We start from the raw sequence: 14,141 nt of genomic DNA, 5'->3' as shown, positions 1-14,141 counted from the left end.
GTGTTTTAAGGTTTCGGTATTGGCAATAGGACATAACCTATTATAAAGCGATTCGTGGTTTTTCATAAATAAGACCTAGTATTTTCCGCCTGCGATTGTTGTGTCATAATTTTGCATTTAGCTAAATATCATTTAGTGTGACGTAAGAATCGTTTTTAGGAGGAAAGTAGTTACACGTGAATTCTAGAAAAAAAAACTATACACGGCCGCGTTGACATATCGTGCAGTTTCTTCGTCTCGTGCGTTATGGTTAGCGTTGAATAGCTGCTCAAGTTGACCCCTCTATGTGAACTTTATGATTCTTTGGAATAACTTGTTAACAAAATTTAGCGTAGTTTCATTAAGAACAGGCTCGTGAACGAAATTTCCGTGGTGCGAGAAGAGTTCTAGTATTCGTGGAAAAGCGGTACGCAATTGGCCCTCGACGAGGGAGAATCGAAAGCGTCGAAAGTAACGAGTCATCTACCGATTCAAGATGGCAGAAGGCCAGGATACTCGAAAGAAAATCACGGTTAATGTCAAAACGCCAAAAGAAAAACAGACCATCGAGATCGAGGAAGATGCTAGTGTTAAAGACGTAAGTTTCCCAATAATGCGTCTACCGATTTCTTAAATGTCGTGATTTACCGTGAATCATCACTTTCGTCATTATTGGGTTAACTTTTATTAAACGTTTTCTTCAATATTTATAGTTTAAAGAGGCGGTGTCGAAGAAGTTCAACGCCCAGACGGAACAGTTGTGCTTGATCTTTGCTGGAAAGATCATGAAAGATCACGAAAGTTTAACTACACATAATGTTAAGGATGGCTTGACGGTGCACCTGGTTATCAAAGCACCACGTACTCCATCTAATCAGAATCTAGAATCAACACCATCCCAAAGACCACAAGGTAGTTTAAGTTCGATTTTATCTTTTATACATAAACAGTTGTTATTGTTAATATTTACATATTTTTGTTTGTATATATTGTATTCAGCTGAGATAAATGCCAGCCCTTTCGGATTAGGGAGTTTAGGAGGACTTGTAGGACTGGAATCACTTGGTTTGGGATCTGCTAATTTTATAGATTTGCAACAACGTATGCAACGCGAATTACTGTCAAACCCAGAAACTATGCGTCAAGTGCTCGATAATCCATTGGTGCAAAGTTTAATGAATGATCCAGAAAATATGCGTGTCTTGGTCACAGCTAATCCTCAAATGCAAGAGCTGATGCAACGCAATCCAGAAATTAGTCATATGTTGAACAATGCAGAACTGTTAAGGTAAATATAACAATAGATACATAACAGTACTTAGAATAAAGTTAACGAAGGTGTACTGCAACCAGTTGTAAAAACGTAGCTTTACTTAACAGTGTTATAAAACGTGATCAAGGCTATGAATTAATATTAAAACCTTTTTAGGCAAACAATGGAGCTGGCACGCAATCCTTCAATGCTACAAGAATTAATGCGTTCTCACGACAGAGCCCTATCTAATCTAGAAAGCATTCCTGGTGGCTACAGTGCACTTCGTCGCATGTATCGCGATATTCAGGAACCTATGCTTGCAGCAGCAGCCAGTGAACGCAATCCTTTTGCATCATTAGTGGAAAATAACGGTGGCCCAGATGGTCAGGCTAATCCACAGCAAGGTCAAGAAAACAGGGATCCTTTGCCAAATCCTTGGAATCAGAATCAAAGTAACACTTCCAACCCCCAACCACAAGGAAGGGGTCTGTTGGATTCGCCAGGAATGCAAAGCCTTGCCGCTCAAATGATGGAAAATCCGCAGCTAATGAGAAACATGTTGAACGCACCTTACACAAGGTCTATGCTAGAAGCCATGGCTGCAGATCCTGCTATAGCTAATAGGGTGATTGCCGCCAATCCTTTCCTTAGAGGAAATCCACAAATGCAAGAGCAAATGAGAGCTATGATGCCTGCATTCATCCAACAAATGCAAAATCCACAGATTCAGAATGTTGTTACAAATCCTGACGCGTTAGCTGCTATTATGCAAATTCAACAGGGTATGGAACAGTTACGCACTGTTGCTCCAGAACTTGTTGAAAAGTAAGTTGTTGCAAATATCCTTACAATAACTTGTTTATTTCTGATATGATTACTATTATTATTCCATATTAGTTTGATCTTTATGTTGTAGCGTTGCAATACTTTTATGGCATTGTCGTTTCATGTAGATAACATTTATGTTTGAAAGTTTATTTATACAAAATATTTTTTAGCATGGGCCTGACTGTGCCAACTGCGGCAACACCACCAAACACGGGCACAACAAACCCACCAACATCGACTACACAATCATCGGACACAAACCAACAAGATGCATTCTCTCAGTTTATGGCGCGCATGGTAAACACTTTATTTAAATTTCTCAATAAGATATAGACGGGATTGGTTGTTGACATTATTTTACTTCAGGTATCGGCGATGGCATTAAACCAAGGCGTAGAAGTGGATGGCCAACCTGTGCCTCCACCAGAGGAGCGTTATAGAGCACAGTTGGAACAACTTACGGCTATGGGATTTGTTAATAGAGATGCCAATTTACAAGGTATCGATATATATATATAATTTTTAAAAGTGTTTGTTTTGTCATCAAACATTAGCATGCTAATAGTTGTTTTTAGCGAATCTATGTTACACTGAATTTTTATAGTGGTACACTGTATAGTGCAATATTTACAGAAAATTTTGGTGTTTTCAGCATTGATTGCCACATTTGGAGATATAAACGCTGCTGTTGAACGGCTATTGTCTAATGGACAAGTGTCCATGAGCTAACTACCAATATGTAATACTGTTATTCCATTACTATTTTTAATTTCTCCCTTATTTACCTCTTGCAACCGGCGTGGTGAGAGATATTTGAGGTAACTGGCTGTCAGAAAAATTATAAACTTCTACCCCAACTCTTGACAGAATACACGCTACTGACTCGTTCAATATGCATTTTTATTTTGGATTTGGTACTTTATCGTACACGATACAAATAACTACCGGTATCTAAATGTTAAACTTGTTCGCACGTCTCACATTCGAAATTTCCTAGTTTAATTCTGTATTCTGTATGTTTTTCTCGATGTGCTCCAAGTACTAGATAGACTCTGGTAATGTATTTCGTCGGTGTAAATTTGTTTATCACGCATTCAAGAGAATTATATTATTAGATCGTAATACGTGGGACTGTCTTGTTCCTTCTTCTTTGTTATTGTACATTTATGGCGTTTCTTAGAAACAATGGAACCTGCTTTGAAAATAGATTGCCGTTAAATAAATATGATGCTTCTGGCTTGATCAGTCGAATTACGAATTTTCATGGAGTATAATTTCTTTGCTTAAATGTACGTAATCATACTAGTAAATGTATTGCATGAAGCGTTAATATGTTTGCGGACAGAAATGGGGGTAAGGGGAATTATTATCGATTGCTACGCAACATTTGGTGTATAGACATGAATTATTTGTCGAGACTAAAAACTAAAGACTTTCAAACTAACGAAGATCCATAGTTTATTCCATCTGCTTGAAAAGAAAAATGTTCGATGTTACGTTAGTGTTTTCCACGTATGTTTTGTATGTATGGCAGGTGAGAAGGGAGGTTTCTTTTCGTTTCCATCTTGATGCCGACACACATTCGTTTTGAGTTTCTGTTTCTCTTGTTTTTATTGTATGCGTAACTACAAGAACGGTAACTATGCACTACATGTCTTGAGATACAAATTTAGAGATTTGTAGCGTGATGATCGAGAATTCTATGGTGTAGGTTGTTTATATAGAGAAACGCGCGAAAAGATCGATATAATGAGATATGTCACATGTAAATGTGTTTAAATTGGAAAATGTAATCGTCGATTAGTTCTTAAATATATTGAAAGGATAAAGAAAACGATAAATGTTGTAAATTATCTTTATTGAGGATGAAAGGACAAAAAAAAAGAATAGTTATAATTTTACTATTTTTGATTGATGTACGATTACATTAATATCCATGCGCATTATGATAAACTTTTATGTGTATTCAGTATACTTCACTAAACAACAAGGTATTCTGTACAAGCGATTATATTACAAAATAAAATTATGGTTGATTCATATTAATGAATTTTAACTACCGAGCATGTCTGAGGTATTAATTTAAGTTACCTTAGCAGTACACGTTGTGAGTGAATGATATGCAAATATAAAACATATGTTTAGAAATAACATAGACTGGAACCTATGTAAAAAAATATACATTTCGAATTGAGTCGATGTTTTTAGTAACCCTTGATCAAATTAACTTAATTATTTACAAGACTGCAATCTAAAACGAACCATGGTATTATAGTAGTTCCTTATAACATTAACTCATTAGGCAAAAACTGTTCAAAAGCTAACAACGCATTGAACTTTTTATTGACACCAAGCCCAAGGACAGCTCTATAGTCATTCGAAAAATATACGATACTTTACGATTCTCAGTTTCTCATAAAAGCTACCAAAACGGGGAAACCATTGCCAATCGATTCTCCACAATTCAATCGAAAAAATACATTCGCATTTTATCAAACATCCCGCACAGAATCAATCACGACATTTGAATTCAAATTTTTACGGGTAGTCAAACCGAAAGCAGGATCTGCGCATCCCCGCCACGCATCGTCAACGCCTCCCCTCCGCCCTTCCGTGCCTACGATCATTCGGTTGGCGCGGCAGAGGTTCAGTCTGTGTCGAACGGTCGCACGGTTTGGTGTTGGTGTGTGCGCGTGGTCGCCCGTGGAACGTGTAACGCGGGCTTTCCAAGCGTAATATCGTTTTATCGCGGAAGCGCACCGGTGTTCAACTGACGTTTCTAGGTGCGTGGTGTCGGGTTACGGGAAACTTCGTTCGAGGAGTTTGCGCGGACGAATCCGCCGCGTCGCGGGCATGCGAGCCCGCTGAGAGGAGCTCTCTCTCACGTGTGCCGCGGAGCTCGAAAATTTTCGAAAACGGGGCGAGTGCGCCGCGGCCCGGTGCAGGTGTGTGTGGTTCGGTGCAAAAGGTGGTGCTCCTTGCGAGCAGCCTGCACGCGGTGCATTCTCGTCGTCGAAAACGTTGGCAGAGCCAGCGGAATGTGGCACGAGGTGAGTTAGCAGCCCGCCCGGTTTCGCTTACCGAGGCCAGGGACGGATCTTCGCGGGCCCTTTTCCTTTCCATCGCGTTTTGCGGCTTCTCGCAGCCCTTTTCCGCGCAGAGGTTTCCTCTCGCAACTTTCAACCCGCCCCTCCCCACTGGACGTACGAAATTCCGTGTTATTACATCGTAAGGAGAACTTCAAGCGTATGTATTTTTATTTTTATCAATACCGATCGATGATTTCGACGTACATTGACGTTGGGAAAGTTGTACGTGCATCTGATTAGGATAGATTGTACACAGAGTTTTCAGTCGTTTGTACGAATTTGAAACGCCGATTCGCGGCATTCGTGCATTGTCAGGACATTGGATTTGATGAGAAAGTCGAATATGTATTGTGGATACGATCTTTTGTAGTCTGTACATGTAATTTAACTAATATGATGACTTTAGAAGCGGAGACGAAACTTTGCTGATTAAGTGTGTAACTTGAGAATAACTTGAACCATTTAGTGGCCATTTTTGAGATTCCGTTTATTACGTTTAATATCAAGAGAAAGTGTTTATACGCATTACCGTAGAAAATACTAAATTTTCTTTCATTTACCAATGGGACACTGGATTTCTATTTAAACAACCGCATTTGTGTCACTTGTTAGTATAACAATTACGTGTTGGGAAATAATACGAAAATAGTATTGGATATTTTTTTCATTCCATAGAAGCCCCAGCACTGACTTTTTCAAAGGTGATCGTTAGACCGGTCACGTGATCAAACTGTCGATATTTAACCGTTTTTATTCGTTTCTTCGATTGTGCGTATTCTACGAGTTTTTGCACTTTGTTTAATGTATTATTAAGAAATACTTATGTAGGTCAATTGTTTGGTAATCTAGAATTACAAACAAATTCTACTGCGTGTCATCTGCGTAACGGAAAGAAAGGCAACAGTCTTCTTATTCGTGGCGATACGATCGATAAATACGTTGGGCGCCAACCGTTTTTGAAACACCTTTCGAAAGCTAACGTGTCTTGAAGACGTTTCGGTCTTATTAGAGAGTAACGATACAGTTATCAAGCGTTAATAGGTTGATCGGATATTAATGGCTCGTATCTTTAGTGTTCTAAGTAGACTGTGAATACTTATGCAGATTTCCATTTTCATAAATCATTTTTCGAAAGCTGTGATTAATGAAAAATTTACTTCGCCAATTATGAGGTTTATTCGGTTAACAGTAACGTGAAAGTTTCATTGTTTTTACAGATTTAAATATCTAATTCAACTAAAATTCTATCTAGTTTCCAAACGGCTATAATATATTTTCTGTTGATCTAATATTTTTAATAATAACAATCAGACTTGTTTTAAGTTTTATACAATCCTTGATATCTATATACCGGTTGATTTAAAAACAAAAGTATAACATTGTTTAGAATGTAGAAAACGGTTGACCGTGAGTAGACCTCAAGCTATTAACGATTATATTCCATTTACATTGGACGCCAAGAATACTATTATCTGTTTAGTTCGTCTGTAAACAATGATCCATTTGTTCGCACGTACCGTTGCCATATGGCGGGGTTTGGACGATTACTTTTAGTATTTTTAGTACCATACCATTACTGACGTCTTCGAAATAGATAATGATAATAACAATAGAAATCAGAATAATACTAACGATTCTCTTAGACACAAACATCATTTGTCTATGACAATTAACCAGTTTGTAAAATAATAAATTACAGTTCTTGATTTTCTGTTGTATACATAGATCCCTCTATAACGCTTCACAATCTTGTTAATGAAGTGAGAGTACAATTTAAATGCCAATTAAATTGCCCACCTCTCGCTCAGCGAAAATGGCATTGTACGTTTGAAGAACAATGGCAGATATCATTACCATAAATATTGATCTCAGTAAAATAAGTATCATTGATCCTCTTAATTAAGGATTCGAAGATGTTCACAATACGACTGCATCTATTTTAAAAATCTATGGGCAAGCTTTATCCCATTTGTGAATAAAATTTTCCAATAACGGGGGAGGCGGGGGGGGGGCAAATTTTCGGACGAAAGTGACCTGTACATGTAGATCGTGGTTAACATTATCGATCGTTTCCAATAAATTCTAGGATCGCGTGAAACAGACCATCGATCGCGATAACGAGTCGACGCGACGTTGAAAAGGGCGAAAGAATCCCAGCTATTCGTTAAGCCAGATGCTGTTCCAGGCAAATAGTGTTCACAGTTGGCATAAATAATGGGGTCACGAAACGAGATTAGCCTGTTCCTTGCGTCACTACCATAACTTCACTCTGTTTGTCGTGTTCGGGTATCTGTGCCCGCCGGCTTCTTTCTTCTTTCCCGATACACAGTGCCATTCGATGATCCGTGGTTATGATAATCCTTTTGATAACGGTGCTTCGTTTAATTTCAGTTTTGTTTACTTATACAAGGCGTGTCAGGATACGCACAAACGATGCAATTGTCACGTGTCCTATTTAACCTTGTTCCTCTGTTTCAAACGTTTATGATGGGGAGGGGTGGGGATTGCATCGAGGGCAAGGATTGTAATTTTCAGTGGATAAACACTGAACTAATTCAGGTCGTTTGAAAGTCATTCAAATATAAGATTCCATTATGACTCTAAAATAAGACACAGCTGAAGTTACGACCATGTATTTTAATGCACTCTGTATGTCGGACTAAGAGCGATATCGCTACTTGTAAATTAGTTCGCGTTTCTCCAGATGATGCCACTATTCTCGCACGATCACCTGCTGCGTGATAAGTGAGAGGCATTGTACACGAAGGTGCTCGGACCTCGATTTTTCGCGTCGATCACCCAGTTTCCATCGACGGCGATCTCGAAGTAGTTAATTGTAAAAAATCGTTTCTCTGGGGCCGTAGTAATCTCGTAATGTACAGGTAGCATGCAGAAGTTATAGGGCCATTACATTTATTGTACCGGCGTTATCAAAAATTCATTAGTCTCATAAAGTAATGCATTAATTCCTGGCATTCCCTCTGTGTAAACAAGTTTTTTAAACAATTTTGTATTCTGTCAGTTACAGTGGCTACTATACAATAATATTGTGTATTTTTGTGTAACCTTGAATATCTCACTTGTTTTTGAAGATACAATAAAATGTGCGGAAAAAGTGTTATCTGGTTAGAAGGAGCAAATATAAGGAAAAATTTTTCTCAAGGTCATATTTTCCGAAATTTGAAGGTCACATTTATGGTCTTTTAAATGGGACTACATATTTTTATCATCGTGGTGTAATAGTTGACCAATCCAATGACCTAGACAGTATGACCTTCATGTGAACCTGAGTACAAAAAATCCACAAATGTAAGGGAGTAGATTTAAATAATAAAATAACTACGATAGAGGGTTTACTGCAAAAATGTATCGAAGTTAATGGACATCACATCCAGCATTTGTTAAAATAAATTTTTTGCAAATCCAAAGTGAGATATTTAAGCTCACGTTATGTAGGACACCCTGTATAAGAATTTAGCGTTGTCTCTTTTGGATGATCGTCACTTCGGTGACCAACGAGAGATCACCGTATGTAAATACCTTGCGACCAAGAGTACACAGTATAATGGCCGGCGTGATTGGGCCTCGACAGACCCCTGCGTTCGTTAGGCCGGGGGGGGGGGTTAAACCGACAGTTTGGGTGGAATAATGGGGAACTCTGTCCATGGTTTTCGACCTCTTACGTCGTCCCTGGAACGGCGAGGAGAGGTGGCCTCGCGATTCGTGTACGCAGGATATTTTGTACCCGTTACTCCCTCGAACGCATTCCATCTCGCGCCGTTGAATCGCCGACCGAAGATTAATTTCCCTCCGGACGAGTTAGAGTAGGTTGCACAATACATACACCTTTCCTTCCGTTTCCGCTCGGAGTCTGTCGCCCGCGTCCACCATTGCTGACCTTTTACACACACACGTCACATGGACTAATGTTCTTTCTCGCGGAACACTCGTGTGTTCGATATGTAATCCCTCGATTCCTCTTTGAAAAATGCGCCCGGTAGTGTAGTATTACCCAGTTGTCGACCTTGCCTAGTAATTATGGTAATCCACTTTACGGATCGGAGATATTCCCACAATTATATTAACCGTCTTCCAGGGTTGTGTAATCTTGTGGCGCTGTTGACAAGAGAAAACGATCTTCTTTTTTGATAATTCGACATTTGTAAATGTTTTATCGTTAATCGGCGATTACCATTGGCGTAACTAGGTGGGGGCCAGGGTGGGCCTGACCCCCCCAGAATACGGACTGCCCCCCCCCCCACTTTTCTACTTAACCAATAATCCTGCAATATCAATTGAAAGGTTGGGTACAATTAAGGGAACTAGCGCTCGAGAATGTAAAAAATATTTTTGCAGAAAAAAAACAGCAAATTCAAGCTTATATATGATAGATTTTAATTATAGATATCTGCATATAATATACTCTTGATTTTAATCAATCTCAAATTTCTTTTAGTTTTAAGAATATATTTATGTCCTTCTATTCTTAGTTTTAGTGTTAAACAAATTTGGCAATAATTATTGTAAAATGTGTAACTTTATTTTGTGCAACCCACACACGTGGTATACTGCTTCCCCCCCCCCCACAGAAAAATTCTAGTTATGCCAATGGCGATTACTTGTAAATACCATCCACCCTGTATTAGAAGACGCGTGACTTAGGGCTGTTGCGCGCGTGAAATGTCCCTCTTTACCGACAGTGTAATTTTCTCGGTGAAAATTCCGTAACGAAGCTCCCTCTGTGCAAGTTTAACCGAAGAATGCGTGTACGCGGGTTTTTATTTTTCCAAGGCACTGACTCGCGAGGATAATAAGACCCCCGATCGAACGTTGTTACTAAAGCGAGCTGACGCAGTCGATGGACGGGAATGAAATTCGAGGACACCGTGTGTATTGCTTGCAAACGCGGGAATAAATCACGGTCGACCTTAGTGTCTGCGTGTGTGTTTCAGTGCACCGAGGAATTTGAGAAACGTCGTTCGTATGAACGGTTCCATGGTGAAAAAGAAAGAAGTAGTTTCGAATGGTGGGGGGAGGTAGAACGGCAAGGGGAATTCCTCAATTTAATTAGCGTGGAAGCGAAGGAAACAGAGATACGCTGTCAAGTCGTAGGTTGAGCCCTGCTGATGAAGGTATACACGAAGGTTATGCTGTAGCAAAGGCACTCCTTAGTTCTGGCTCAAGGTCGGACTATTAAGAGGCTAAAGCACACCGACGGGTTTACGTCGTCGTTTACGAGGAACGGAACGGCCTGTCGCGACTTCGGGCTTAGGAAATAGTAAAAAGCAGCGAAACCCAGAGGAAGAACAGACGAATATATACGTTACGACGACTCTTCCTGTTGCTAACACCTCTTCGAACTTAGCCGATGAGACTTTACCTGGTAGTGTATAGATTGGAAAAACCTGGAAATCTTCGAATATAAATAAATCGTAGGCTATACTAGTGCGCTAGTGTAAAAATTTCTCGAAGTACGTTAGAATTGACTTACTATCCTTTTGGAGTTTCCTCATAGACGGGTTGTTATAATTGCCGAGAACTAGGATACTCCAAAAAATTGATTCTCTTGGTTAAAAAAATCGATTTGTTTGAATCGATTCTCTACTGTTCGATTAATCTTTCTGTTAAACAATTAACTTGTTCCCAATGTAAAGACCAATTATAACAGCTTCACAGAATTCGTACTTTTTAAGGAAAGGGTAGAAGGTGAATTTCGAATGTTTAAGCAAATGATTAATTAATTAATAATTATGAAATGTATTTATCAAATTTATACTAACTTCACCTCTAATTCCCTTCTTTATTTAACAGGGATTTATATATTATATGATTTTTTTATGATTTTTCGATCGATTCTTTGAAGTGAATCGAACATCCCTTCCGAGAACCCCCGTATGTGGTACAGTAGTAAACGTACGAGCGTTGTTTACCGGCGATGACGTTCATCAATTATGAAAATCCTCGGTGGACGCTCGGAAACAATAAAGGTCGTGTTTATTAGAGGAAATTTATTGCCACGGCCGACGACTTTTTCTCCGTTTCTGGTTAAGTCACTTACGTGGGTCGTTCGGTTCCGAGAGAAACGTGTTAGGTAATAATCGTACAGGGGAAACCATTACGTTATTTTCAAGTGCATTGTGAATGAACGTTAAGTGCCCGCCGGTTGTCGTTGGTGGTGGGTTGCACAACATATTTTGCAACGATTTTTCCAACCTGGTGAAAAATCACGTATCGTTGTGTTACGAAAGTTCCTTGACTTCTTTGACGGCCGGACAACGATCGTTAACGCTTGTACGCTTCCTGTATGAATACTTAGGGGGATAATAAGTATTGGAAAATAATAGTCGTGTCCGGAGCCAGAAGGATATCACCGCTCGTTCAGCGTAATGGTTTCGAATTTATGAGGTTATACACGTTGGGAACCTCGTCTTTGGTCGTGTGCGTTCTAATAAAACCCTGAAAAATCGAGGAAACTGAGATATCTGGCCTTGGTTCGATACACTGACTCGACCTTGAAGGTCCTCGCGAAGCCGATCGGTCCGTGATCGATGACGAGCCAGTAAAATTCCATCAGGGATCACTTAATCGGGTGTCCAATGGCTTCCGGTGAAAGTCTTTTTGTTCTCGTGCCCGGTTGGTTTGTTAAACAAACTCCATTATGTCGTCGCCCACTGAAACTTTCACTGCTTCACGCACTTGAAAAAGGTAATCCCAGATTAATGTTTACACACGCTGCCTCTTTCCCGTCCGTTTTACATAACGATCGATCGAATTCAATAATGGTATTTGAGCACAATTTCATTCGAATAATATATAGTTAAAAGCAGCAGTATCTAAGAACGTTATCCAGATCTTTAAACACTTAAGGAGATTAAATAATTGTTTTCCAAATGTCTACTCGTTGAAGAAGTATTATTGTATCATAAACATTGGAATTACCACGGTTTAATCAATCGAAAATAGCATTGTACTTTTCTTTATTTTTTACTCGTTATTCGAAACTCTTCATCTAGATAATAAATTTGCTCATCAATGGTCCATAGCGCTTAAAATATTGAGATCAGACCATTTTCTTCAGGGACACTCTGTGTATCACGAAGAGAGACTAGTGTATCTCAGGCGAAAAGCTGGACCCAGCTGAAACTAATGCACGCTCTAGGCCGGTTGCAAGTAGCTCCTTTCTCCTCGGTCCAGGATCCAACGGGCGACACAATGAAATATATCTCGTTCGAGCCTCTCGTTATCCATACGGAACACATCGTTAGAACCAGTGATAGGCGATATTTCGAATATCGATATCTTTCAATTTAATTATCGATATATTGTATCGGTATTTAATGCGACGATATATTTCAGTATCGAAACTCAACCCATAAATATCGAAATTTCCGAGTAACCGCATGGAAAACGAAAAAAGAAAAAAGCAACAAAAAACAAACAAACGGGAAGAAGGTGATTAGAAAGGGAAACGGAAGTGGAATGAAAAGTGGTCGCGTTAAGAGACGCAAAATCCCGCTAAAACGTCGGGTTACGAGAGAAGTCAAGCGACACTCTCTGTGTGTCGTCGACTTGTGCGGTCCCCGCTTGCCCCGCCCCCCTACTCCTCCCCTTCGGTAATTTTGTAATTTTCCTTTTTTTTCCTACCGCCCCCTCTACTCCCTCCGCGGCCGAGGCGTCGTTTTATCTTTGCTTCGGAGGCTGGTCGAGTCCACCCGGTTGTGTGTGTCGTTCGTTTCTTCTCAGCCGCCACGGCGACTTTGCTTTCCCAGCCCCGCGAGTCGACGTGCGGGCCTCCTCAGAGAGGCCGAACAAAAGGCCGCCACGCGAAATTTCCTCCGCCTCCGGGGACGACCAAACGGCTCGCGTGGATGGGCAGAAACCGGTGATGACTTCTCTTCGTCTTTCTCTGTGGTGTTGGGAACATGGCGAGTCGAGAACCCATCGATGACAATATAGTAAATATATTTTGGGTAAATATTTTTTGTAAGCACCAAGGTGTGGAACAATGATGCATGTAGTTACCGCAGCTTTTTTTACGTACAATTCGAATAAAATTGTGCCCAGCTCTGATCTTTACGAGAGGTCTGGTCATCCGACGCGCAGAACCGACCCGACTGGCAAAAGAAGTAACACTCCCAGACGATTCCCGTCAACGAGAAGAGTTACTCTCTGGCTATAAATGATTATCCAGCAGTTCTTGCCCTTTTTAAGTCCCCGGGATACGAAAGAGACCGCGGAGGCCTGACTGTGCCGTGGGTAGCTACCGGGGAGATCGACTTCAGTATCTGTCCTGCGATAATATCTCGGGTTCGAGGACGCGTGAGACAGATTCGTGGTCGGTAGCAGCTGAAGATCATCCTCCAGAGACGGATGAAGTTTGAGATCTTGCGGTCGAAAGGAATAAGAATCGCTCTATCTGCAGATCAAAGAAGGAATCGCGTCGTTACGCATTTCGGTTCGCGAATAAACATATAACCACGTTTCTACTACTTTATAATTGACTTGTCCGCTGTTGGATGATCCTGCTTAACACGTTGCTGGATCGAGCTTGGTCAGTTCTCTCTAAAATGGAGGGAGGACAACTTGTTCGGAAGGTAGCGTTTACGGAGTACAGTGAATTCTCGACGAGTGTTCGAAGGTACTGACAAGGATAGGTCCCCAGGTGTGACTCTGATTTTTTAATGGGGTTTAGAACATCGTTAGAGTTTGGAATTCTGAAGCCAATGATATTTGTTTCAACGGCGTACGGCCATTAGTTTATGAAATATTTAACCCTTTCAGACCTGGTGGTCACATTTGTGTACAGGAAGTTTCATTACAATTTCATAGAAAGCCTTAGGTACAGTGTGTTGCAGATAAGTATTGTTCTTATAAATTCGAATTTTTTTATGTTCTGAATGTGTCGACACTAAAATGGAAATGGGGTAACCCTAGAAAATTGGGCCGCAAAAATACATTAGATGAAATGTCTACTCCTACGCCTCGTCTGT

General features: G+C 40.2%; 1 protein-coding gene across 1 annotated transcript; it reads left to right on the top strand.

Moving 5' to 3' along the window:
* The first annotated feature begins 195 nt into the window (after nt 1-195).
* On the top strand, nt 196-3,202 carry LOC107192093 (ubiquilin-1). Its single transcript, XM_015581288.1, has 7 exons — nt 196-577; nt 693-891; nt 979-1,267; nt 1,409-2,059; nt 2,233-2,359; nt 2,429-2,561; nt 2,715-3,202. The coding sequence occupies exons 1-7, from the start codon at nt 476-478 to the stop codon at nt 2,789-2,791; spliced, it is 1,578 nt and encodes a 525-aa protein (XP_015436774.1). The 5' UTR covers nt 196-475; the 3' UTR covers nt 2,792-3,202.
* The last annotated feature ends 10,939 nt before the right edge of the window (nt 3,203-14,141 follow it).

The sequence above is a fragment of the Dufourea novaeangliae genome, unplaced genomic scaffold, assembly GCF_001272555.1.
Source record: "Dufourea novaeangliae isolate 0120121106 unplaced genomic scaffold, ASM127255v1 scaffold306, whole genome shotgun sequence".
NCBI classification, from domain to species: domain Eukaryota; kingdom Metazoa; phylum Arthropoda; class Insecta; order Hymenoptera; family Halictidae; genus Dufourea; species Dufourea novaeangliae.
This window is presented reverse-complemented; position numbering and strand designations above follow the sequence as displayed.

Bases quoted from the DNA above. Each gene is read 5' to 3' on its own strand.
- LOC107192093 (XM_015581288.1), top strand. From the start codon at position 476: ATGGCAGAAGGCCAGGATACTCGAAAGAAAATCACGGTTAATGTCAAA. The intron at 2,060-2,232 runs GTAAGTTGTTGC...AATATTTTTTAG, and splicing joins GCTCCAGAACTTGTTGAAAA to CATGGGCCTGACTGTGCCAA. The intron at 2,360-2,428 runs GTAAACACTTTA...ATTTTACTTCAG, and splicing joins CTCAGTTTATGGCGCGCATG to GTATCGGCGATGGCATTAAA.